The 27339-nt window shown below is 50.8% G+C and overlaps 1 protein-coding gene across 1 annotated transcript; it reads left to right on the forward strand.

The window, feature by feature from the left end:
- The first annotated feature begins 1813 nt into the window (after positions 1–1813).
- LOC122385627 (keratin, type II cytoskeletal 3-like) lies at positions 1814–6587 on the forward strand. Its single transcript, XM_043374004.1, has 2 exons — positions 1814–1877; positions 5833–6587. The coding sequence occupies exons 1-2, from the start codon at positions 1860–1862 to the stop codon at positions 6295–6297; spliced, it is 483 nt and encodes a 160-aa protein (XP_043229939.1). The 5' UTR covers positions 1814–1859; the 3' UTR covers positions 6298–6587.
- Positions 6588–27339: the final 20752 nt, after the last annotated feature.

Consider the following 27339-nt stretch of genomic DNA (forward strand, 5'->3'; position numbering starts at 1 on the left):
GCATTACGAAAAGTGGTGACAGACGTTTGTGGAGGATTGTCGACGAACTGTTGCTCCGCGAGCAGTAGTTACACGCTAGCGGAAAATCCACCAATCAGCGCTCGGTAGTGCTCGACGCTGATTGGTCCGGTACTCGTGCGGGGGACCGCAGTTATTCTCTGTGGATCCGAATAGGCTTTTGGATTTCGGAGGGGTTTCTTTAAGATTATATGCTGTTTCGAGCTGTTTTCGAGTTGAAATATATTTCTTATGACTGTTAACTATATAATGGCACCATAAAATCATGATTTTTAATAAATATGACCGATGTAATATCGGCCGAAAAGACATGCTGTCATGGCACGGACTGCCCTGCGACTGGTGTGGGGCCCCTAGTGCCAGCGTATGGTAATAATGGGTTGACGAAGGGTTATTGGAGAGGGTTATTGGAGCCCCACAAGGATTCATTATAGGGTCATCAGAGGCCGGGAACGTCCATCAGGGGAGTCTGAGTAGCTAAATTGGTCGCTGATATGCCCGAATGGGCCACTGAGAAACCCGCACAACATACCCTGACTGCACCTGATGGACCAATGCCGTCCTCTCATGGGCCCATCACGGCTCTTGAATGGCCTCTTCAAGTCCCCTGAAGTGCCTTTATTGGCCTAAATGGACCCCTGATTAGCTTATGTGGTCCCTTATGGTCGTATATGGCCCCCTGAGCCCCCAACGTCCCTAGACAGCCTTACATTATATGCCACTGGGCCCTGTTGGGTCAGCACCGGCCCCTGATACGCCTGCACTGGACCCGCCGGGCCTATACCGACCCATAAAGGGCCTATGTCGAGCCCTCATGGGCCTCCGATGACCACACGCCGGCATGTGTGGCCCCATCAGCAGTGGTCCGTCTATCCCATGTACAGTGGTCTTTTTGGCCGATGTGACACCGGTAGTATATAGAAATGTTATGATTAAATGTCGGTATTACACAGTCAAAAGTCACAGAAAGAATATCCAAGCTAAAAAATGGCCTTAAACCCAACAAAAACTGATATAAATCACCTTCAAAAGTCATAAGTCTATGAAACGCCATTGGGGAATAGCTGCAGTCCCCCGCAATTTCATCAGAGCATCGGGCCAATCAGCGTTGAGTATTGCCGAACGCCGATTGGTCGATTTTCGCTAGCTTGTAAATGCTGCTTGCGGATATAGTCTTGAACAAGTGAGGGTCGCGGCAACTAATTATCGCTTGTCACCACTTTTTCGTCGGGAGCGTTCTACCTGGTTTATATAGCCTGGGAAAAGTCACCTCACCGTGACTTTTTTCGCAGGATTATCTGCAAAGTGCAGGCTAAGCGGCTGCGGCCCACGGCGCCGCAGTCTGACAGCGGGGTACGGTGCCAGGGCCGGGCACAGGAGCCCGTGCCGCCGCGTGCCCGGGCACAGGAGGCCGTGCCGCCGTGTGCCGGGGCACAGGAGGCCGTGTCGCCGTGCGCCGTCGGCTCAGTGACCCGGCTGCCCTTGCCGGGCCGCCGCGGAGCACCTGCGCGGCGCCGCCGGACCGCCTCTTACATAACCGCCAGCGCAGTCGCCGTCTATGCATTGTCCAAGAGGCTTTATCGCCCGACTTACATCTGCGGTAAGTCGCGCTGAACGCGGACCTGCTTGTCGGAAGGACATCATAATCTGCTTGCCATGATTAATATAAACTTAATGTGACGAACAATTCCCACCAGCTGAGCCGTTTTTTCATCGCTCGGGATGCCGAGCTAGGCCGAGGCGCACGCCGTCGTGGCGGTATATAAGACGAGGCGGGCGGGCGACACACACACACACACCCCGCTCTCCTGGTACAGCAGTCGGGGCCACCTGCCGCAGAGATGAACGCCAAACTAGCGGTAAGACCACCAACTGTGTTCTGCGCCAGGCACGCCCTGACCTTGGCGTAACGGGTGTCACATTGCCGTCTTTTGCAACAATTTCAGGACGTCGTTTTGTGTTTGATCGCTTTCAAGTATAGACTTTGCACAGCTCTTGCGTCACTCTTAAATGATAAAAGGACACGTGGTGTTAAAATTTATGCCAATATTTGGTCGCCCGAGTACATTTTTAAAGTGAAATGAGGCAAATATACATTATTCTTGTTCGCGTGATAGTCATGGTACTCTTATTGCCTTGTGTTATAAATGCATATGTTTTGGTGCGATGAACTTAAAAACATTTTTTATTAATACTTGATAGTTACTGGTAGAAAATGTCGTCACACTGCACCAGAAGTTAAATTGCCACAAAAGAAGTATCTAACATTGAGCTGAAGAGCAGCCTCAGCCAGCCAGTTTATTAACCCGCGCCGGGCCGGGGGGGGGGTGTTTGAACACCCCCCCTTGCGGTTTTTCGCAGATATCTCAAAAACGGCGGCGCGTAGCGCCGCCGTTTTTGGCACACCTGTTCGTGCATCTTTTCCGCACATGTTGTAAAATTTCAGACCCAGGTCACCTTAGGTCAGGTCACCAGGTCACGCCAAGTGACCTCACCTCAGAAAAAATAAGAATGTTCGTCATAGCTACACCGACTGAACGATTGCCTTGAAACTTTCAGCGATTGATTACAGCAACACTATCTATAAAATGTATATCTCGGAATTTTGATATCGTTGACCTAAGGTCAGGTCAATTTTGCGGCCTCTCCATTATAAGTCAATGGGAGAAAATTGAAAAGCGCCTGTTTTGCACGAACGCTATTCTAGACACTCTCAAACATCGAGATGCAGGTAAAATAGACACACTGAACCAGAAAATGGCAACTGTGACCCCTCGTTATGTCCCCGAGGTCATCTCAGGTCACGAACAGAATCTAACAGTTTTTCGATGATAACTTCTGATAGAGGCGTGCTAGAGCGCTGAAAACGCCTTAGATGTGTTCGGCTCGACGTTGCGGATCGACTGATATGCAACATGACCTTTTCCGGTCAGGTCATGACCTTGACCTGAGGTCAAATTTTCAAGTTGACCTTTCAAGGTCAAATTATAGTTCATTCGACGCGTCTCGACGAGAGGAACACGATGCTGGCAAAAGTAATGTCATAGCTCTTTTGAGTCAAAAGTTATTGCCGAAAAAACGTTTTTCGTAAAAACGGCTATTTTTGGAGTTTTTGCCTTCTGGAGGCTAAACCGTTGACCTGAGGTCAAATCTGAGAACATTACTCAGAAAGGCCTGTAAAAGGGCTATCGAATGCGCTTTTTTGCGGCGCTGTAGCTCTATCGGTTCCCGAGATAGCCGTTGGCAGTTTCCAAAATGTTGAAATAGTGAACATTTGACCTTTGGTGACCTCTGGTGACCTGACCTTTGACCTGACCCAAAAAATGACCGAAGTGTTTTCGTCCTTATTTTGGACGTTCTTTCGATTGCCGCTTACCGCGTGTCGCTACGTGGCCCAGGAGCCGAGTTAGAAGGGGGGGTGTTCAAACACCCCCCCGCGGCCCGGCGCGGAATTTCAGAGCACCGGCCCGGCGCGGGTTAACATGGGTTCCCAGCGGCACCCGGTGGCTGGTGGTCTCAGTGTGTGTACGGGCCCGCGCCAGTGTGTGTACGGGCCCGCGCCAGTGTGTGTACGGGTCCGCGCCCCGCTGAGCCTGCTCTGTGGTGTCTCTGCACGGGCCCGCGCCCCGCTGAGCCTGCTCTGTACGGGCCCGCGCCCCGCTGAGCCTGCTCTGTACGGGCCCGCGCCCCGCTGCACTGAGCCTGCTCTGTGGTGTCTCTGCACGGTCCCGCGCCCCGCTGAGCCTGCTCTGCGGTCCAGTGAATCAGTCCGGCACTGCCGTCTGACGCTGGAGCCGCGGGTAGCCGGGCTTGTCCGCTCTCGATCAGTCTTGTACTGTCTCGCACAGGGGGCGTCGAAGTCTAGTTCCTACCAAACTGGCACTCCCATGCCTACGTCACCACGAGGACGCCCGAGGGCATTTACATGTTGAAGATAGGGAAATTGCCATAGTTTAGAGCCGCCTGGAGGGCAACCTTGAGATAGCTGATAATGTAAATGTGTCCTAATATGATCATCTACATGTTATTTATCCAAATCCAGGGCCAATTAATCGATATCTTGTCACGTTTTCCAGTGGTGATGCGCTAACTTTCGTGGTTCTTGCAGCCAATAAGGGTGTTTCATAGTGCGATTCAGCCGGATTATCGACTTTAATGCCATAAACCGCCAGGGAACATATGATTTGCAGCTCCCTGGCGTGATAGCTGCCAGTAGGGCTCCGGAGTCGGAGTCATGAAGTCGGTCGGAGTTGACAGTTCTGACCTGAGTCGTCGAGTCGGAGTCAGAGTCGATTTTAAAAGCAGGAGTCTGAGTCAGTCACCGAAATTCGATCCCCTACCTATCAGGGTTCCGTAGTCGGAGTTGTAGTCGGTCCGAATCGACAGTTCTGACCAGAGTCAGAGTCAGAGTCGATTTTGAAAGCCAGAGTCGGAGTCGGAGTCACCAAAAATCTATTGCCTCCGCAGACCTGCTAGGGCTGTGGAGTCGGAGTCGGTCAGAGCCGATATTTGAAATCAAAGTCATAGTTGATTTTTGAAAGTCTGAGTCAGAGTCGGAGTCATCAAGAAACCCATGGACGATCCGCAGTGCTATGCAGTAAGGGCGCTGCCGATCGATGCCCTGAATTGCCATGATTTATGAATTGAATGAATAGATGGCAATAAATTAGGTACCTTCTATTATTCATCCCTTGCCACTTGGAGGACTTACTTTCAGTAGAAAAAGACGCATTATTTGCTTGTTTATTTATTGACAAATATTTTTTGAGCAGTTAGGGATACAGACACAAAACACAATGATAGCACCTCGCTGGTGCAAATCATTGCTAGATAGATACTGAAATGTGTTGCCATTGAAGAATCTACTGATTTTCCTGGCGGCTCTCGTTTTCAAGTAACAAATGGTCTTGTAAGATCTCTTGATTGCTCACCGTCTGGCGTCTAGTTCAAAGGTTTTCTGAAAGCTAATCAAACGTTACCATGGATGCTCTTGATGGCATAGCGCTTGCTGGTTCTGGGTTCTTAATTGGTGGTTCTTGCGTCTGATCCTGTTGCTTCATCTTCCATCACATCAAATTTCTAATGGAACAGACACTTCTACCTTTTATTTCACAATCAGTCGACTTGCATTTACCCATGTGGCCTGCTGGCCCTTTTATTTCCACGATAGAATCTACCAATTATTGAAAAAGCCTCGGATAAAAAAGCAAGAAAAGTATGTCAAGTTAAACAATTGCGACGGCCCTAGAAAACCAGAAAAAATATCAATAAGCTTGTCAATCTCACTTCCCTCACTTCGTAACAAAAAACACGCAGCAAAACATGCGAAAGAGTCCTTAGCAACGCCTTAGCAACGTACTTGTCTGAAGTGCGCAATATGTGTCGCATCTGGAAAATTTAGTAGCTACTTGCTTATTCAACTAGAGTTGGACTATATAAGCTAGGCTTTTATATAGAAAATAAGCGTTTGCTTATTGAATTTATAGCAACTGGTTGCTTAACTTCAAAATAATGATTTATTACAGAAAAAGCTTGTTTGCGACATTTTTGTAAAGAAACAACGGAAATAGCTTTGACTCGTACGCTATTCTAGTACATTTTTGGTAGAAAACTTCGTCCAACCTTATGTTTTAGGGCCTTGGTCTCGCAGCAACTTACGTGCAGCGCGTGCATCATGTTAGCCGCAGCACTGACAACACCTTTATTCGATCTTTTTATCTCCCACTTTAGTTGCACGGTGCACCTGCCCGCAGCGTTTATGGCAACTGTTTACAATCAGTGGGATGAGTGCTCACAAAACCCTGCCCTTTTCAGCTGGTGACGCTGATTCTGGTGGTGCTGAGCGTTTCGGCGCTCGGTTCCAAGTTCGGCGGCGGCCATGGCGGCGCGTTCGGCCGGCCGATCGGCGGCGCCTTCGGCCGGCCGATCGGCGGCGCGTTCGGCCGCCGAGGAGGCATCAGCCACGGCGGTTTCGGCGGCAGAAAGGGCTTCGGCGGCGGAAAGGCCTTCGGGAAGGGCCGCTTCGGCCGCTCCCTGTCGTACGGCAGCGGGGTCGGACGGGTGAGCAGCGGAGTCGGACGGGTGAGCAGTGGAGTCGGACGGGTGAGCAGCGGAGTCGGACGTGTGGGCTCCGTACACGGCGGGCTCGGACGCGTGAGCAGCGGGCTCGGACGTGTGGGCTCTGTGCACGGTGGGCTCGGACGCGTGAGCTCTGGCCGCGTGAGCTCTGGCCGCGTGCCGGTCCGCTCCTTTGCACAGGGCAGCCGTCGCTACGGATAAGGAATCAAGTGCTACAGATACAGAACCCAAATGCTACGGATACGGAACTTAAGTACTGGAACAACAACAGTTCTTGGCCGCCTTTGACGTTGAATGAGTGATTTCACGCAGCAAGAATAGCAGGAGTGGCCGCTGTTTTCTCAAAACCTTTATCTACTTATTTCATTATATGGGAATGCCTAAAACGCACCGCACGACAGGTATACTGAATAAGCGCACGGTATATGAATTGAAACGCCGCCAGGCGCGGGCTGGCAATGAAACCGGTTTGCTCAATAAACGATTTTGACCCATGGAAATATACCTTGTATCTATTGCCTACTACGTTTGCTTTCTCGTTTTCTGAAGACTTCGAGTGCTTTGAGTTTTGCGACAAGATCACTACGTCAGGCAAACTCAGTGCGCACTCTGGGCAGCTGCAGCTGGCCGTCAGCCGTTGCGCGGGTGTGGCGGGAGGACACATCGGAGCGCAGGACGACTCGCTCGCGTAACACCTCGGACGCACAGGGGGCTACGATCAAATGACGCGGTGTGGCGACTGGCGATGTCACGCTCTGTAATCATCTCATCCACCTTGCACCACCCGAGTTCCCGCAACGCAGGCGTGACATGATCACGGCGGCTCAGACCAGCGACGATGTGAACACCGAAATTTATCCTTTTTTGATACGCTGCTTTTGGCTGGCGTATTTGGCTTGTAATGTTATAAGATGACACTGCAGTGTCGGCTTGTAATGTTATGGCAATGGGGAAAATGATATTTTAGATGGGTCAGTGGGGATTTTCGCATGGAAGTGAGAAGAACGAACGAACAATTGATATCGTGAACTGAGATGACCTCTGTGACCTGACATGACCAATCGTGACCTGAGGCGACCTCTGTGACCTTGCATGACCCATCGTGACTTGACCCGACCTATCGTAACCTAAGGGATCTCAGTGACCTGTCATGACCAAATGGTGACCTGTCATGACCAAATGGTTTTCATCTGAGATGTTTTCATCCAAATTTTGACGCCGTGACTTGAGTGTGACCATTTCGGCTTTTGCTGGGTTTATTTCAAGACTGTTCTGAGTGAACCATGCAAGTGCTACAGAAAGGGTGTTTTCTATGCGAGATTTTAGTGCAGGGCCTCCTCTAAGGATTTTTCACTGGGTGGGCAAAATATTCGCTACTCCCCTGCCCAATGGCGGATCCAGCCACTGTTGTGGGGTTCAACCAATTTCAAAACCTGTTAGCGGGGGGGGGGGAGCGGGAGTGAGGCGAAATAAGCAGTGCCGTTATTGGAAATAAGATGATAGTTTGCAAAGTTAACGTTTGTCGTATGTTTTGTGGTTAGCGATGCTCGAGCGATTCGTTCCAGAGTGACATGTACAGCCCTCCGCAAACTGCGTGGTAGTTATTCTTATTCGGTATTCTTGCTATTTTGACAATGTACCAGTTCTTGTGACCTTGTGACCTGACCTCGGGTCACTGGAACCTAAAACTCCAAGGCTAAGTGACAAACCGATGCTCCAAGTCGTGTCTTAAATTTGGTAGCGCTACGTGCTATAGAACTCACGCTATCAACGAAAAACTCTGGCATTCGGTTGCCGCTAAACTAGTCCAATTTTCCCCTGACCTTGTACCGGGTTTGTGACCTGGTGACCTGACCTGAAAAAAACTAGAGACCTGAAATTTTCAGGACAAGTGCCAAAAGGTTGCCCCAGAGGCCAGAGGGTAGGTATGCCAAATTTGAGCGCCGCCGTTTTTACGTTATTTGTGAAAAACCTTAGGGGGTGCATCAACCCCCCTCACCGGGCGAGGGCTAACGAACATAATACATTGTAGTAAAGGCTACCCGAACCGGTAATGATTCTTGCTTATTTGTTCAGCTCAGTCGTATTTAGAGATTTAGCTGGCTTTGTCCATGAATAACAATATCGGCAGGGGCGTAGCCAAGGGGGAGGGGCCACGGGGCCAATGGCCCCCTCCCTTGAGCGCAAAACGCGCCATGGGGGAGCCCCTCGGGCCCCGGGATATTTTTTTCAAACACTGGATAAAACGTCTTTTACTCGGAAGAAAATTGATATCGAAGTTGCATTTCTGTGGCCCTCTGATGACCCAATCCGATGACTCATCCGATGACCCCCGGTTTCCTGGGGCCCCTGGTCGCCTAGGGGGCCCCGGTCGCTTGGGGGCTAGTCGCCTGGGGGCCCCTGGTCGCCTGGGGGCCTGGTCGCCTGGCCCCTGCCCCTTGGTCGCCTGGAAGAACGCTTGTCACCTGCAGTGGCATAGCCAAGGAGGGGGCCAAAGGGACCATGCCCCCCTGGAAGCCAGGGGTTCTTATTCTATAGGGGCCGCTGGCTGACACAGTGGGCCCTTGGCGACGCAAAGGCGCCTGCGGCAGATCCTTTGACACAGCTGAGTAGTTATACTTTGGCCAAGAGAGTCCCAATTTTAGAGCCTTGGGGCCCTAATGAAACCAGGGGGCCAGTTGGATGGGATGGGTCCAACGGTGTGAAAACAGAATCAATGCGTTCCGACTGTTGGTCTGACCCTATAACCGCCGACCGCTGTCTAGGGCCTCTGGATCTTGCGCTAACCGGCAGGTAAACGCGCTATAGCTCCACAGATGAATTTATATTGCAAAGCATAGTGAAGCAAGCGGTTTCTACACGGTGCGCCCTCAAAGCCCTCAAAGTCGTACGGCTAGAGCAACCATGGTGACCAAAAACCCAAATCGGCATGGCTCCCGCCGCCGTCACCGATAGACCAAGAATGCCTCGAATCCCTCCTTCTACGACCGCCCCTCCGCCGACCCGGAAGCCGACGTGGCGGGTAGGCGGGGCGCCGGTCACGTGACCGTGAAGGTTAGCACTTAAACTAAAATGCTAACAACAAATAACAGCGAAACACAATACAAAATTAATTTATAAACCGATACAAAAATTAAACCAAATGACACAAAGCACCCAAGCAGAAAATAAACATCGATAAATCGATAGCGCTATTCAAATACCGAAACAACACCGCCATCTCGTAAGCGTTCCGGTAACCTAAAGTTACTAGCAGGAGCTCATCAAAAACAGCGCCTACACTCCCCCCGCTCAACCCGCAGGGTTGAGGACACCGAACAAACAGGGCACACACACATACACACCTATATACATCACATGTCCTAAACATGCGCTCCAAACACTAATCGTCCATCTAGCCCAGGTCAAGGTCAGAATCAGGCAGCACAAGTATCAGCTTGTGCACGGGTCTCACGAGTATCGTGCCACCCGTCCTAACTGAAACCTTTCTTACTAACCCATCCTGGCTCGGAAAGGTCTGAGTCACCCTGCCAAGGCGCCACTGACCTCTTGGCGCGTCGTCTGCTACCAACAAAACTATATCTCCCTGTTTTACGTTACGAGACCTTGTCGTCCACTTTTGGCGACGCAGCAGTGTAGGCAAATACTCGCTCCGCCATCGGAGCCAAAACTGCTCGGACAAGTACTGTACTCTCCTCCACTGCTTGGTCGAGAGCTGGTCGTGGGAAAACTCCCCTGGGATCCCCTCACCACTGCGACGCAGCAGCAGCAAGTGGTTGGGCGTAAGGGGCTCTACCTCACCATTGTCAGCAGAGACAAATGTCAAGGGTCTACTATTTAACACCGACTCGACCTCACAGAACAAAGTGTGTAGACCTTCGTCATCGAGTCTCTGGGTGGGCATCGACCTCCAAACCTTTCTGAATGTCCTGATGCAGCGCTCCCAACATCCACCAAAGTGTGAGGCAGACGGAGGGTTAAACACCCACTCAATCCCCTTCCCCAAGGCGAACTGCTCGAGCCTACTAGCGTCCAGTCTAGCGAGCTCAGCCTTGAGCTCGTTGTCAGCACCCACCATGTTTGTACCCAAATCGCTCCTAATCCTACTGATCGGACCCCGACGCGCAATAATCCGACGTATAGCGTTTATCAGAGAGTCCGATTTCAGTGACTGCAGCACCTCCACGTGCACTGCACGAGTTACTAGACATGTACACATCAGACCATAGCGTTTCACTTCAGAACGGCCTCTCTTAACTAGCACTGGCCCAAAAACGTCTAAGCCAACGAACGCAAACGCAGGAGTATCTGGCGTCACCCTGTCGTCCGGCAGGTCAGACATCATCTGCCTCTGTGGGACCGCACTCACCTTTCTACAGGTCACACAGGATCGAACTAGACTCCTAACCAGCGATCCAACACCCAAGATCCAAAACCTCTCCCTAATCTTGCTCAGGGTATGTTCACGACCCTGATGACCTACCCTTTCGTGAGCGTCACGAATCACTAGGCGGGTCACATGGTGATGTCTGGGCATGAGCACAGGATACTTGCTATCGCTCTGTACAGGACAGCGACTTAGCCTACCCCCTACCACTAAGATGCCATCCCTCCGAGTCAAGCTCAACCCCTTGAGGGAGCTCGACTTGGTCACTTTCACCGTCCCTTCACGGTCATCAGAAAACTCAGAGAAGCTTGTCTTCTGAACGTATTTAAGGATGGAGTTCTCAGCCGACCTCAAATCATCTACACTCAGAGACGTCCTTACTCCCACTCCTCGATCGCGCAGACGCCTGCCTGCTCGATCGCGCAGCCTGCTCCTGAGGAAATCAGAAAAGCGCCTATACCAGGCCACGGCCTTCTTCAGTCGGCACCAGGACGAGAAGTAACTGAGCAGCCTCTCAGTCGCGGACGGCTGCTCGCGACCCGACACTGCAGACGACTCAGGAACCTCAGCGACCGCTGCAACAGTCACGACAGGTGAGGGATGCTTAACCTCCGGGTCTTCAGAATCATCTAACCGAACCGGCTCACACGGCCAGCTCTCCTCATCCGCTGAAAGAAAGTCTGGCCCCTTCAACCACGTCCCCAAGTCCTCCGGCGCAGATCCACGCGATCCAACATCCGCCGGGTTGGCAGCTGACGGTACGTATCTCCAGTCCTGCACGTCAGACTTACCGTGAATGATCTCTACTCTGTTCGCCACGAACGTTTTGTACCGCGACGATCTGTTGCGAATGTACTGGAGTACGACCATGCTGTCCGTCCACAGGAAAGTTCTGTCGAACTCCAAACCAGTCTCCCTCTCCAGCAACTGCTTCAACCTTACTGCGACCACTGCAGCTGCCAACTCCAATCGAGGGATGGTCACAAAACGAACTGGATTTACCAAGGCCTTACCCATCAGGAAGCGGACGGTACTCGTACTGCTGCCGTCCTCTGCACGCGTCTCTGCTCGAAGAAACGCCACCGCCGAATGGCCAACCTCACTGGCGTCTGAGAAGACATGCAGCTGACGACTGACAACCTCGCCATCAGCTGTCTGGATGCTCCTGTTCAAAGAGACCATGTCAAGACGGTTCGCCTGCTCCAACCACGCAGACCACTCCTCAGCCAAGGGTGATGGGATGACGTCATCCCATCCACAGGACATAGTACACAACCTCTGCACCAAAAGCTTGCCCCTCAGAGTGACAGGACCAACTATTCCTAAGGGGTCGAACAAAGCACTGACGGTCGACAGGATGCCCCTCCTGGTCGCCGGTTTCTCTCTGTCAACGAAAAGAAAACGAAAGGTGTCGTCAGTCACAGACCAGCGCATGCCTAGCGCTCTCTCTGGCTGCTTAAGCCCTTCTACTTGGAGGTCCAAATCCTTAACGTTTGCGCCCCTGTCCTCACGTGGGATGCTTTGCAGGAACGCAGCGCTGTGACTGGCGAACTTACACATGTTAAATCTGCCCTCACTGCACAGCTGCTTCAAGTCACAAGCCAAGTGGATCGCCGAGTCTACCGACGACGCAGACACCAGAGCATCATCTACATAGACATTTTCATCGACGATTCTAGATGCCTCCGGATACCTGTCCCTACCTTCCTCGGCACACTGCCGCAGGGCGAAACTGGCAACGCTCGGGGACGACACCGCGCCGAAAATGTGCGACCTCATTCGGCAGACCACCGCCTCAGCGCCGACATCGTTGTCTTTGAACCACAGGAAGCGGAGCATGTTAGCGTCCGCTGCCGGCACTCGAACCCTGTGGAACATGGATTCCACGTCACACGTGAATGCCACTGGATTCTCGCGAAAGCGCAGCAGCACTCCAACAAGAGTGTTAGTCAAGTTTGGACCCTTGATGAGCAGATCGTTCAGGCAGACGTTCTCAGTCTTTGCAGAGCAATCGAAAACTACTCTTAGCTTCCGCTTTTCCGGATGCCTTACGCCGTGATGGGGCAAGTACCAAGTCCGATCCTCGGTCTCACCCTCTGAGTCCGGGACCCTCTCTGCGTACCCTTCGTCGAACAGCCTCTGAACTACTGCGACATATTCATCACGGAGACTGCTATCGTGAGACAGACGCCGTCTCAGGCACTCCAGACGCCTCCTCGCAGCAAAATAACTGTCTGGTAAGTCACCAATATCGCGAAGAGGGAGCCCAATCTCAAAGTGCCCGGATTCATCCTTCCTCATGTTTGACCTAACCATAGTCAACCACTCCTTGTCCTCTACCGACAAACCCTCAGTATCATCTGACATATCCTTGAAGTCTTGGTCGTACAACTGATGAAACAAATCAAGCTCAGGTATCTTACCGTGCGTGTTCGAGCGTGACACCGTGATCCTGTTCACGGAGTGCCGGCTCGGAGACCTCCTGGAGGACCGACTGGAGACTCCGATGACGTACCAGCCCAAGCACGTGCGCACTGCGCACGGTCCCTCGCCCTCAGGCCTCCTCACTTCCTCCGGCGTCAGTAGCTGCGGACAATTCGCCCCAATCAGCAGACCTACTTCACACGGTTCAACATCAATCTCGCTCAGAGTCACACCGGACAGATGCGGCCACCTCCTCAGTTCCGCTCTGTCACACACGTCATCACTGGAAACGGGAATACGGCCAATAGTGAACACTGGCGGCAGTGAGAACAAACGCTTCCCTTCCAGAGGACCAACTCTGATGTTCTCAATCACCGAAGTGGAAATCTCGTTCCCTGGTCCACACACTGTGTCTACAGAAATGGTAGTAGATTTACAAGGACTGCCAAGCCGCTCTGCCAGACCTTCGCTCATAAACGTCCCTGAGCTACCACTGTCGCAGAAGGCATATGTATGCAAGACCTCTCCTGTGGGTGACACGACTCTTACCGGTATCACGGGCATCATCGTACCTGACCTCTGTCCAGAATCGGAGGTCACCCCTCCACTGCTGACCCGTACTGGGGTGGTCACAGGACTGGATTCTGTCTGCTCACTCTTGGGAGCTTCACTCTGTCTGTGAAGGAGAGTAGCATGGAGATTGCCACAGATACCACACTTCCTACGCCTCCTACAGAACTTAGCCACGTGACCCCCTCGCAGACACCCAAAACACAGCCTCTGCGCCTGAATGAACTGCTTCCTTTCCTCAAGAGCTCTGTATCTCAACTCCTGACAGTCATCCAAAAAATGGTCACCCTGACAGAACAGACATTTTTCCCTATTTTGCTTTACAGCTGTTGCACTACACTGTGCCTGTGTGCGACCCAAGTTGTGCTGTGTCTTAGATCTCTGTGGCACCTGTCTGTCCCCTATCGGAGCCCCAAATACTGGGTTTCTCTTGACCCGTACTTCCTTGGAAAGGAAGTCTACTAAGTCCTTGAAGCGAACCATCCTCCCATTTTCCTCCATGATCTCGTCACTTACCCTCATCCACCTGTCCTTCAGGTAGGCTGGTAGCTTATCCACCACCTCCCTCAGTGTGCGTGGATGCTCCAGTTCTCCGACAATGTCCAAGTCCGTCATGGCATGCTTTATCTCGATCAGGTACAGGGTGAACCTGTCAAGTTCCTCTACATCTCCTGGGGAAATCCTACTCCAGTTGTTGAGTCTTTGGATGTACGCATCTACCACCTTGTGAGAGCTACCATACCTTTCATCCAGCAGCCGGCGAGCCTCTGCATACCCTACATCCCTCAAATACATGCAGCTCCTCACAATCTGCTTAGGCTTTCCTACAGTGAGCTGCTCAAGATAGTGGAGAAGCTCATCCTCATCAGTGGTACGTGAAGCGATCCTAGCTTCAAAAGACCTGATAAACAGTTTATATTTCATGACGTTGCCATCAAACTTCTCGATCTCTGTGGGGGGCAGCAACATTCTCTGCATCTGAGACCCGAGTAGGGAGGACTCGTGTGAGCCTGCTGACTGACCCTGACCCTCAGAAGGCCCTACGGGGATCCGCAGTGAATCGACCAGCTCTTGACTCACCTGCTCTCTGGGCAGCTCAGCAAGCTTAAGCTCTATATCCAGCTGCTGCCTTCTCATCTTAATTCTAAGCTCCTGCTCCTCCAACTGCTCTATCTCCTTCAGTGCCCTTAACTTAGCAATAAGTGACTGAGACGTCTCCGAGCCTGCCCCAGAATCTACAGTAACATCTGCTTGTGCTGCCATTCCGACCTGCTCCTGAGTTACATCACCCTTCACAAGCACCTTGCTCTGCTCAGTACCAACATGTCTGGGATCAGCAGATCTGACAGCTTCCCACAACCTATCTACTAACTCGGCCTTTTTACCAGACGTCTCTAAGCCTCTAGAGCTCAGCTCATCCACCAACTCAGATAACTTTAACTTAGCAAGGTCCTCCCTGGTTGGTGCCATCTTAACCACCTAACTTAATAGTCAAACATCTACGCTAACAGTACACAGTAGCACTTACAACACACAATACATACACATACAATACACTTTACAGCAACACAATGCACCGAAGCCCCAAACTATGTTCAGATGCCCCAAAGCCCCTGGATGAAGCTCCCTGAAGCCATCTGTTTCGCAGCTTTCCCAGAAATGGCTCAAACACTAGAGTCCACCAAACCAAATTTTCACCAAGACTACTTCACAACCAACAGTGATGCCTGCAACTGACGAACCATCAATTGCTTACCAAGAACCAAACTCATTCACTGATTCAAAGCTTTGCTGACCATCAGGATCACCAACGTCAGCACACAGACATGGGCTCACTGAGCAGTGAGCACCAAGCCAAAAAACACCCTCGTCCAAACAGGAAGAGTGAGTTGGCTCAAGTCCAAGTCCTCCAAGTTCAAGGTCAACTGCCCACGAGCAGTAGGTACCCACTCACAAGTCCAAACCCACAAGGTGAGTTACCTCGCCAAGCCAAAACCCAAGGCGCCAAACCAAATGAGACCCAGATCAGGGACCCAGATCACTTACCGACTCTGCGCACAAGTTTGCTCGCAGACACTCAGCATGTTGAAACGCGCAGACTGCTGAGGCTCAGCAATCAGCAGCCCACACGTGCCGAGTTGCAGGCTGAAGCCAGCCAGTAGATCCTGCAGACTGTAGACAATGCAGACTGCAGAATCCGCACGCGTCTGCAGGACAGCGCCCAGCCAGCGCGGCCAGCGCGAGCAGAAAGTCGCGCCGCGCAGCCGGAGACCAGCCAGCGCAGAAGCCACGGGTAGAACTGGCGCGTGTAGAAACTATAACCGCCGACCGCTGTCTAGGGCCTCTGGATCTTGCGCTAACCGGCAGGTAAACGCGCTATAGCTCCACAGATGAATTTATATTGCAAAGCATAGTGAAGCAAGCGGTTTCTACACGGTGCGCCCTCAAAGCCCTCAAAGTCGTACGGCTAGAGCAACCATGGTGACCAAAAACCCAAATCGGCATGGCTCCCGCCGCCGTCACCGATAGACCAAGAATGCCTCGAATCCCTCCTTCTACGACCGCCCCTCCGCCGACCCGGAAGCCGACGTGGCGGGTAGGCGGGGCGCCGGTCACGTGACCGTGAAGGTTAGCACTTAAACTAAAATGCTAACAACAAATAACAGCGAAACACAATACAAAATTAATTTATAAACCGATACAAAAATTAAACCAAATGACACAAAGCACCCAAGCAGAAAATAAACATCGATAAATCGATAGCGCTATTCAAATACCGAAACAACACCGCCATCTCGTAAGCGTTCCGGTAACCTAAAGTTACTAGCAGGAGCTCATCAAAAACAGCGCCTACAGACCCTATATCGGTTTGAGGGAGCTCGTATCGGATCCACTGTCGATCTGAGGGGCCCCTATCGGTTTGAGGAAGCCCTCAAATGCCCTGAACGGGTCCTTAGTTTGTCTGAGAGAGCCCTCCGTCGACATGACTGGGCCTCTGCAAGTGCAAGGAGGGCTTTTGTCGGTCTTAGTGGCCCTTAGGCGGCTTAAATGACCCTCAGACGGCTTACGAGGCTCTCATGCGCTGTAGGGGCCTGTGGCGGTCTGAAGAACCCTCATCCGACCTACGGGCCCTCAGACCGCCCTCAAAACCGACTGGCGACTCTATGAAGCTATTCGTGGGCCTATCTAACAGGGCCCATGGACTGCTTAACCCCTCATATCTAATATTTTTTGTTAATAAATATCTTTTCTATTTATTTGGGCCCCCTCCAAAAAAAAATATTGGATGCAACCAGATGGCTTTTTGGATTTTGAGGGGGTTATCTTGAGCCTCTGTGCGTTTGGCCCCCTCTTTGAGGAAATCCTGGCTACGCCCCTGAATATCGGGTAACCAGAAAACTTGTTTTGACCTTCAAACAGCATCCAGTTTGCTTAAGACCAGAAAGGTAGTACCGGACGTCCGGCCGGACCAGAATTTTTGCATTTGCTTCTGGGTGGGCAAATCGACGCCACTGGGTGGGCAATTGTGGTGACTGGGTGGGCATTTGCCCACCCAGTGGGTATGTTAGAGGAGGCCCTGTTTTAGTGCCTGAATATTGGTTGGTTGGTCGGCATCGAGGAACTGGGTGTCGTCTGCGTACAGTGTGTCTAAAAAGAATGTACCGTCGCCACTACGTGGCGCTGGTGTCGCGAGCCGGTAGTTGGCTGAATCCGCACCAGACCACACATTCCCAAGCGCTAGGTGACAGCTGCGCAGCGGCCGGTAGTAGCGTAAGCCCGAACCTTCGTGACACGACCCGGGGGGGGGGGGAGGGGAGCGGGAGGGCAGCGCGTGTAGGGAGGGGTGCTCCGGCAAGCTGGCATTTGTCGCGGCCAAAGGTCAAGGGGTCACACACCAAGCGAACGGACGCTGCTGTGGGTTCGTGGGGATCATGAACTTGTGTGTGGTAGGTGCGTCTTGCGATGCACGGGTGATACGCCAGGTCTAAGCCAAAGGATTCAGGGGAGAGCTGAAGAAAAACACCTGGTCAACTACGGCGAATAATGGTGCTGAAAAATGGAAAGTATGGGTCAATGCAAGCCTTCATGACTATGAACAACTTTTCTGAGGACGCAAAGGCCAGCATTGAATAACGATATCCGGATCGAAATTAGCAATGATTTATAATTAAATGCCGAACTAATAGCGCTGCAAAACCCTCCTAGTAAATTGTCAAGTCGGATTATACCCACTTGAATTAAACTATCCTAAATAAAATTGTTAATTAACTTTCTAACACTGACGTTCTTTATCATACGATAAGTATGGGGTTAACCAAGATTCAGCACCTTCCGCGTTCAAACAATCACCTGTAAGGCTAGAACATTAATGGCCAGGTAAAAACATGGTCGGGATTTGATTAACCGGATTATAAGTCGATCTTTTTAGTCGGGATTTGATAAGTCGGATTTTTTACGCCAACCGCATTTTTAAGTCAAGTCAGGTCACTGATCTATGACGTCATAAATGAGCAGTCCTAAAATGAACTGTGTGAAACTGTCCTAAACTGTCCTAAAATGAACATTTTAGGACTGTGCTAAAATGTTCCAACTTCGCAACACCCTCAGTGCAGAGCTTTCATAGGGAGATGAAACTTACAGGATCTTATAGTATGATCGAGAGATCTCACAACTTGTAGGTATAAATGTATATCTAGGATTTTCTGAAGGGTCGCCTGAGATCAGGTCAGTCTCTCACCATTAAAAGTCAGGGGAATATGGAAATTGCTAGTTTGGTCCGGAAATGATATACAACTATCTCAAATTCTCAAGCACACGGAATCGTGATTTCATGCGCTCCTTGCAAGGTCTGATGCTTCAATTTTGCTTTGTTGATCTTGCGTGACGTCATTTATCATGTAACTAAAGGCTATCAGTTTTTTGTCAATAACTCCCGATCAACTAAAGCTACCGAGTCGATAAAGCCACTAATGGACATGAAAAGACCCGCCGAATCGATTGATATGCAATATGACCTCCTTTGACCAGCTTCGTGACCTGACGGGCTGTGACCTGACCTTGACCCGAGGTTAACACCTTAACTCTCGCCCGTATTGGTGTTTTTCCAGCCTCAAACGTATAAGGGTCCGTTGGACCCCCCCTTGCCGTTTCGCCCCTGATCGAGCTAGAGCTTCGCGGAAAAACGAGCGTGTTGGCCGTGACGAGAGGAAGTCGATGATACCCAATTTTAAGGTCCTAGGTCATCGGTTGACTTTCCAGGTCAGGTCAATGACCCAAAAGTCGGGGAAATCGGGACCTGTTAGAAAGTCGTAAAGCGTGGCTGCTATGGGGTTTTCGGGGTGCTGATCACGAATATCATGTTCGTTTTGATCACAGATGATGTCTTCATGCATTTAGGCCAGGTCGGGTCAGGTCAGGTCAGGTCAACCAGTAAGGGTATTCGTAGTAGGTGGCAACCGCCTCTGACAGCTTCGCAACATGTTACGAGGGCACCAAAACTACTTCGTAAATGTTCATATGGCTGCTAAATTCGAATTCAGCTCCTAAAACTGGCCTAGAAACATGTAAAACTCGAAAAAGTGAACCGAGGTCATCAAAGGTCAATGACATGACCTGACTTTCCGGTGACCTTGGCACCCACCCTAATGCATGGAAGCAAGATCATATCCCATGCTTGAACGCTTAAAACCACGAAAAGACTGCAAACGCGCCGCTAATGCGAGCCGACATACGCCGAATCGCGATTCCGGCCAAACATGGTCTCGAAAAGTAGGTCGCGGGTCAAAGGTCATTAAGTTCAGGGTCATGACAATTTCAGGGTGGGTGTAAAATTGATTAACGCGAGGGTACTGAAAGTTTCGTCGCGATCGGCCGCTTTTTACGCGAGTTATTCGCGAAAAACCGAGGGAGGGGGTCCGTTCGACCCCCCCCCCCTCTATACGGGCGAGGGTTAAGTTGATCTCACCCGAAGAAAAAGTATACCATTCGACACGCCTGAGCTAGACAAACACGATGCTGCTAAAATCGCGGATCTGCGATCATTTTAAGCGAAGTTATTTACCAAAAACCGAACCTGTGCCTTGGGCCACTTGACCTGACCTCCGAAGTCATCGGCTGACCCTGGCCCTTTAATCGGAGACCAATCGCTGCATTTCGTAACGACGCACACGATCGTTTCTTTCGTGAGGCTCTAGCTCAATTAGGGGCGAATCGGCGAAGGGGGTTGTTTCCTCACTTCCAACCCCCAACGACCCCTCGGTATTCAGAAAACCTGAAGGTCCGGTGAGGGTTAAAAGGTTTCTCCTGAACGAGGAAGAAATGTGAAAGTCAAAGCTCTATAGACGTCCTGTAAAAGTGGCAATAATAATAAATTCGTTAGAAATAAGATGCTTTTTAAACGACTTCCTCATATAAAATCGGGTGCTGGGACCAATCTTATAAACGCTTTAGAATGGACAGGGTTTCACTGGCTAAAGTTTGGGTGCAGAAAACGGCTATTACCTAAATGCAAAATGGTTTTCATGCATTTCAGTCAATTGTATATTGTCAGTCCCAGTGGCCGAGCTAAAAAAAAAAATCGGTAGTGTTTTGCATTTTTTACGCCCTAAGAAACTACACCATCTATCGAAGTGGGCGGGCTTATTTGAATGGGAGGGCGCATTATTCACGAATCGTGTGCTTTCGTTTATTTTGGACTGTATTTTACCACATCCACTGCTGGTATCACTATTAATATTATCTAATGCCGTGAATACGACAGCATTCCATTTATAAGATTGGGCCAATGGAGTCGCGCCCCGCGAGCTCGGTTTTCCGCTGGGCCGCTACAGGCCAGGAAGTCGGTCTTCGCCTGAGGGCAGGACAAAGGTCAGCGAGGGAGCGCGGGGTCAGCCAGGTATCGCCAAGTGCCGAGCGAAAGCCGCTCCCTCCCCTCTCTTCCCCTCTTCTCCCCTCCCCACCTCGGTATAGATGGGGAGGGACCGAACTGCCAATGACATGCGAGCGGTCAAGGCCGCTCGCGCGGCAGCGACCCTGGCGGCGGGGTGCCGCAACTGGGATTCAGCCAAGTTACCGATTCGCCTCCTGTGGGAGAGCCACACCAGGGGACATACTTTTTAGATATACTGTACATTATGAGTTTTCCGTTGGATATGTGCTGCGGGAGGTCATTAGTGAAAAGCATAAAGAGCACTGGCCCGAGGATGGACCCCTGATCACGCCGTGCGTCACTGTAAAAGGTAGTCTTTGCCAAATTGCTTTGTATTTCTCGCTCACCCTCACACACCACCGTGCGGTCCCATGGCTCGGACACGACTCCCCCTCTTCCCTATCCGGCGCGCCGGCATGGCCCCGAAACTGGGACGAACGGCCGCCGGGACCGCTCCGACACCAGATGTGCCCTCCGTCCACACCGGAGGGGACGGGGCAGACGGCGGCCGGCCGACGCTCCCCGCGGCGCCGAGGCGACAGCCTCCAAAACCCACAACTCTCACACTACACCTTCCCCTGATTCTCAAGAATCAACCACTGAAATTTTAACACAAACACGCACAACCAGCCAAGCAATCCTAAGCCATTCTCTTAAACGCTCCTAATCAGCACGCATAATGTCCACGTGCCTTCCCCAATCATTTGAGAATCTTTTTTACGTGCAGCGCCCGGCATGAAGAAATGCGCTTGGCCAGGCTCACAAATTTTGTCACGGACCACAGATGCCACGAAACTACCAGCTCTCTCATTCAACCACTTGCCCTCTCCTGTCCATCAAAGGCGCACACAAAATCAATTGGTCACCTTAAATCAAATGCACACACGGACTGCACAGATGCCACGAAACTACCAGCTCTCTCATTCAACCACTTGCCCTCTCCTGTCCATCAACGGCGCACACAAAATCAATTGGTCACCTTAAATCAAATGCACACACGGACTGCACAGATGCCACGAAACTACCAGCTCTCTCATTCAACCACTTGCCCTCTCCTGTCCATCAACGGCGCACACAAAATCAATTGGCCACCTTAAATCAAATGCAAACACGGACCACAGATGCCACGAAACTACCAGCTCTCTCATTCAACCACTTGCCCTCTCCTGTCCATCAAAAGCGCACACAAAATCAATTGGTCACCTTAAATCAAATGCACACAAAAACCACGAGCTCACAAACAATCAGCCACTTATTCTAAAAAGTCCCGGTCACTGCCACCACACGGCTCCTGTGGAATTTCCAGTGCAGTGCCGGCGACTGCCACCACACGGCCCTCCTGTGGAATTTCCATTGCAGTGCCGGCGACTGCCACCACACGGTCCTCCTGTGGAATTTCCAGTGCAGTGCCGGCAACTGCCACCACACGGCCCTCCTGTGGAATTTTCAGTGCAGTCCCGGCAACTGCCACCACCTCCACAGCCCACCGGCTGCCACCACCTCCACAGCCCACCGGCTGCCACCACCTCCACAGCCCCACCGGCTGTCACTCCCACAGCCCCACCGGCTGTCACTTCCACAGCCACACCGGCTGTCACTTCCACAGCTCCACCGGCTGCCAATCCCATGCAGCCCCACCGGCTGTTACTCCCACAGCCCCACCGGCTGCCGCTCCTCCACAGCCCCACCGGCTGTCACCTTCACCGCTGCGAGCATCACTCGCCAGCGCACTCACTGCGAGCATCACTCGCCAGCACCCTCACTGCGAGCATCACTCGCTAGAGCATTGCACAGAGCGGCCCAGCCGCTCAGTGTCCAGTTAGTCCAGCGGCACTAGGACAGGTTCTTCTGCCGGTCGCAGTCCACCTCGCCGTATCTGCCGATCCTCCCGGCCGGCTGTATATGGGCCAGTCCAGCAGCAGCCACCGGGACAGACGAGGTGACGGGCGGGGTCCACGGCAGACGCCACGGCTCCTGGGCGACCCCTGCTTCTCACTGCCTCGACAGCTCCGTTGCAAGTCGTTGCAAGCGGTGCCGATCACTGCCGCGTCACTGCACCATCGCTCTCTTCAGGCATGTTGCCGAAATAGCTTGTAAAAGGTAGTCTTTGCCAAATTGCTTTGTATTTCTCGCTCACCCTCACACACCACCGTGCGGTCCCATGGCTCGGACACGACTCCCCCTCTTCCCTATCCGGCGCGCCGGCATGGCCCCGAAACTGGGACGAACGGCCGCCGGGACCGCTCCGACACCAGATGTGCCCTCCGTCCACACCGGAGGGGACGGGGCAGACGGCGGCCGGCCGACGCTCCCCGCGGCGCCGAGGCGACAGCCTCCAAAACCCACAACTCTCACACTACAGTCACGTCCAGCGCCTCAGTACCACCTCGCACAGTTTGAGTACGTCCGCGCAGCCACGCAGAAAACCAGTCGGGCTCGATCCCATACCAACCGAGCTTGTCCAGGAGACAGCCGTGCTCGACGCTGTGAAAGGCCTCCAAGTGACGCCTTTGACAGCCGTGACGAGTGACGTCACAAGACCTCCATCGATATTCTCGATGGAGATCACAGATATAAAGACTAGATAGGACAGCCCTGTTTAAAACCCGCTCGCTAGATACGTAAAGCGGCCCGGCGGCCAACCACAGTCGACATCATAGACTCGCTAATGCCTTCCCATGTTAAAAAGAGCAGTTTTGACGGACTCGTACGAGTTTTTGAATGCGAGTTAGATGTGATAAAGGGTCTCAAATGAAAGATTAGACCGTCTTCTTATTAGTATCCAGGGTTTTTAGTGGCTGACATGCCCCTGACAACTTGCAGGACCCCTCGTAAGAGGACACTGCAGTGTCGGCTTGTAATGTTATGGCAATGGGGAAAATGATATTTTAGATGGGTCAGTGGGGATTTTCGCATGGAAGTGAGAAGAACGAATGAACAATTGATATCGTGAACTGAGGTGACCTCTGTCACCTGACATGACCAATCGTGACCTGAGGCGACCTCTGTGACCTTGCATGACCCATCGTGACTTGACCCGACCTATCGTAACCTAAGGGGTCCCAGTGACCTGTCATGACCAATGGTGACCTGAGGTGACCTGACCTGACCTACTGTGACCTGAGGGGGTCCTAGTGACCTGTCATGACCCCTTGTGACCTGACATGACCCAGCATGACCTAATTTGACCTTTTCAGCTTCTAGACGTCCAATCGACATCACAACACAAATCGATTTCAAATTTTATCATCATTTCCATGCGCAGCGATAGCAAGCAAAGTCACTAGTGGACACTACTTGGATACTACGGCATAAGGCATTTCAAATCAAACGTCTCCCGTTCAGTCTCGTCCTCCTGCTGCCGCCCCCCCCTTCCCATCGACCCCACCAGCAACCGTGTCTCACAGCCTCGAGCACAGTCGACCACACTGACCGTCAGTCTTCTTGTTTCCTCGTACCGTCTCTTCCTAACCCACTCACTGTCTCCTGCCGTGCGGCGTCCGGCGTCGACTCTCACTTTCAACGACTGCATCCTATCGGCACAGCCGCAGGGCTGCGGAGTCGGAGTCGGAGTCGGAGTCTGTCGGAGTCGACAAATCTGCCCGGAGTCGGAGTCGGAGACGATTAAGGCCGATAAAAATCTCACCGATGGAATGGGATGATGGTGCATGGTATCAAATATTGAACTCCGTGGCGAGATGGCGGGCTCAAATCCCGTCCGGCCAAGTTAATTTCGAACTCAATCATAACCCTAACGTAACCTAACCTTACATAATCCTACTTTCATCTACAGATAACATACCAAACCTAACGCATCGCGTTATGTGAAAAGTAGATAGGTTAGGTTAGGTTAGGTTAGGTGGTGTCGGTTAGGTTCGGTGTCGAGCCAGAAGCCTTTGGATGCGAAAAGGCGCGGGAACTCGCACGTCTGCGGTATTCGTTGCAGAAAGTGCCGGTCGTCACTTGAGACATTTCATGTAATGCCTAGGCAAAGAGTATAGGTACTCAGCTAATTTTGACCGTATTTCGGCGACTGCCTGGTCTCCGCCTGTCATTTCATGAAATGCCTAAAATTTTCAGTCATTGGCTGTAACGGGCGTATTTCTACGAAGATTTCAGTCTTTGCCGGCATTCCGCGTAATGCCTAGACATTTCATGAACTGCCGGATTTCAGACAATGCCTACGACATATGTACCTTCTCTGGCACAAAAATGGAAGCAATAAAGACATAATAATTGCTCCCATTAAAGCTATTTGTAGGCACACGCCAGATAATGCCTCTCTTGTGTTGCAGAAAGCAGCAGTAGGTATGCCTCGAAAGAAAAGGAGGCATGTGGGAGCCGGTCCTGTAGAAAAGTCTCCTGAAAAGAAGACTTTTCCTGAAAAGAAAAGGAGCCGGTCCTGTAGCTCAGTTGGTTAGAGCGTTGGACTCCGCGTGGTGAGAGCACGCGTTCCCGGTTATGACAGTCCGGGTTCGAAGCGCGACGGGCGCTCGACATTTATGGGCCTCCTGACAGGTATGGTTGCGGTTGGTGGCAGGCCGTAGCCAGGCGAAGTCAGCGAGGGGACCGGCCGTGCGCGGCTTTGTGCGCACGTTAAACTTTGGACTCTAAATTCTGCCATAGAATCGGAATTACGCGATCGGAGGGTAGAGGGCAGGGTCATCGCAACAAGCTTCGCTTAGCGGTGGCTCTGTCCTTGTGAATCCTTCCCATGCTGTCCCAAAGTATGCTGTTGTGTCACGTCAGTAGCTTGACTGGCCTTTGCTTTCCCCTCATCACTAAAGCAATTTATTGCATTCACCTGGCATCTGTTGGAAATCTGCCAACATATTTATCCTTTTCAACTTTCTGAGTGATGCACATCACTTCCCTGCTGGTTTTCTTGTCAGTATGCTCTGCCACGCCCTGTACGAGTCTTCACAGCGATTCTAGGAATATCCCAGTAATGTGCGTCTTCTTATTTTTCCTTCTGTTGTACGCGTATGTTACACAGATATGCAGCATGTGACCATTCACTGCCTCACTGGACTGTCGTAGACCCCATCTGATGTGATCAACAAATTTTCTAATTCGGTCGTTCATTGCAAGATTTTTTGGGTTTTTGTTCAGCTTCGAACACAGAAATCCGTTCCGCAGTGTTTTGGACTGACTGTAAAAATCAGCCCACAGAGATGATAGTGGGCTGACTAAACAAGTGTGTTATGATATCATAAAGTCTTTCTTTTGATGGAATCAAAAGTAATATAAAGTTTAATGGATATATATTGAGTAGGAAAAACATACAGCACATGGGTGGACGCGTTTCGTCAGAGACTTTTTCAACACCCGAATATCGACAAAACAATACGAACACACAAGAACAAAGCTAGCAAGCACAGTTTCATACCTGTTGATATATCGCGTGTACATATTATGAGAATGTGCCTAAATGCAAATACACTTCCAATACTGCGCGTCAGTTAAATGGCAAAGAAAGAGAGAACACATATATAAGACAATTCATGTTGACAGTATCTGTTTTTCTATTTGTCTTATATATGTGTTCTCTCTTTCTTTGCCATTTAACTGACGCGCAGTATTGGAAGTGTATTTGCATTTAGGCACATTCTCATAATATGTACACGCGATATATCAACAGGTATGAAACTGTGCTTGCTAGCTTTGTTCTTGTGTGTTCGTATTGTTTTGTCGATATTCGGGTGTTGAAAAAGTCTCTGACGAAACGCGTCCACCCATGTGCTGTATGTTTTTCTTACTCAATATATATCTATTTGTCTATACATCACTCAACATAAAGTTTAATGTTAGGCATGACACGACATTCATGTCTTAAATTCAGACCGGTTTCGAATCACAAGATTCATCTCCAGTGACAAAACTCTTTTCAAATTGATACAGGACACATATTCAAACACACCTTTGATCATAAAATATATCGCACACGCACATGCAATAGTTTGAGTTCAGCTTCGAATTAGAAAACTGCCTAATGCAATTAAAAGTACAATGACGTATACACAACGAAACAGCTACATAAAAGTACCCAGCTAAGCAGTGATATGTAGTGGATACGCCGAGGACATGTCGTTGCTTTGCGGCTTCAGACGATGAATATACAACGATTCCAGAATTCTTAAATCAGGGAATGTACTGCTTCTACTCAAAATTTGAAAGTCGTCTATCCCTAGTGATGATTGACATGACAAGGCATGGTCTTTGATGGATGATGCTGAAGGAGATGACAGTAGTTGACCTGTTCGATGTGACTTGCCTAAGTGCTGAGCTACTCTGGTGTACAAGCGTTGGTAAGTGGAGCCAACGTATGACGCCTGGCATGAGGCGCAACTATATTTGTAAACCACATCAGAGATGCTCGACTTGGGCAGTCTATCCTTGTAGCGAAACATAGATCCTATGGTTAATCTGTTACGTAATACTATTTTTGGGTTCAAATATGGGTAGAACTTGCTGAGAACTTCTAGAACTTCTTTTTGCATTTTAATGGACTGTTCCCCAAAGTATGGGGCATATTTACGTCTGGACAACGAGTTGCGTTGGAGAGGCCGAAAATAGTGGCGATTTCAGGACCGCAAGAATGGACCGTCATTGGAATGATTCTTTTTGAACCCGTGCACTGTTTTTAGCTGGAATTTAATGGTTACTACAAAACATTTTGTGATTACGTTTGGCCAAGAATAAATACCATCCGCGCTAAGTTTTCACTACCATTGCATTTTGTCCAGAAACATATAGTGCTGTAATATTGCTGTTCTTGCGCGTTTGTTACAAAATATGAAGCAAACATTCCAAAGCAAGGCCATATAACCACTCCAAAGCGATATACAACGTTCCAAAGTAACGTTGTATATCGCAAAATATCATATTGACCTCAAGTTCATCCGTTGAATGATTGACTAGACAGATTTACACA

The sequence above is a fragment of the Amphibalanus amphitrite genome, unplaced genomic scaffold (genome assembly GCF_019059575.1).
Source record: "Amphibalanus amphitrite isolate SeventyFive unplaced genomic scaffold, NRLGWU_Aamphi_draft 000225F_arrow, whole genome shotgun sequence".
NCBI lineage: Eukaryota > Metazoa > Arthropoda > Thecostraca > Balanomorpha > Balanidae > Amphibalanus > Amphibalanus amphitrite.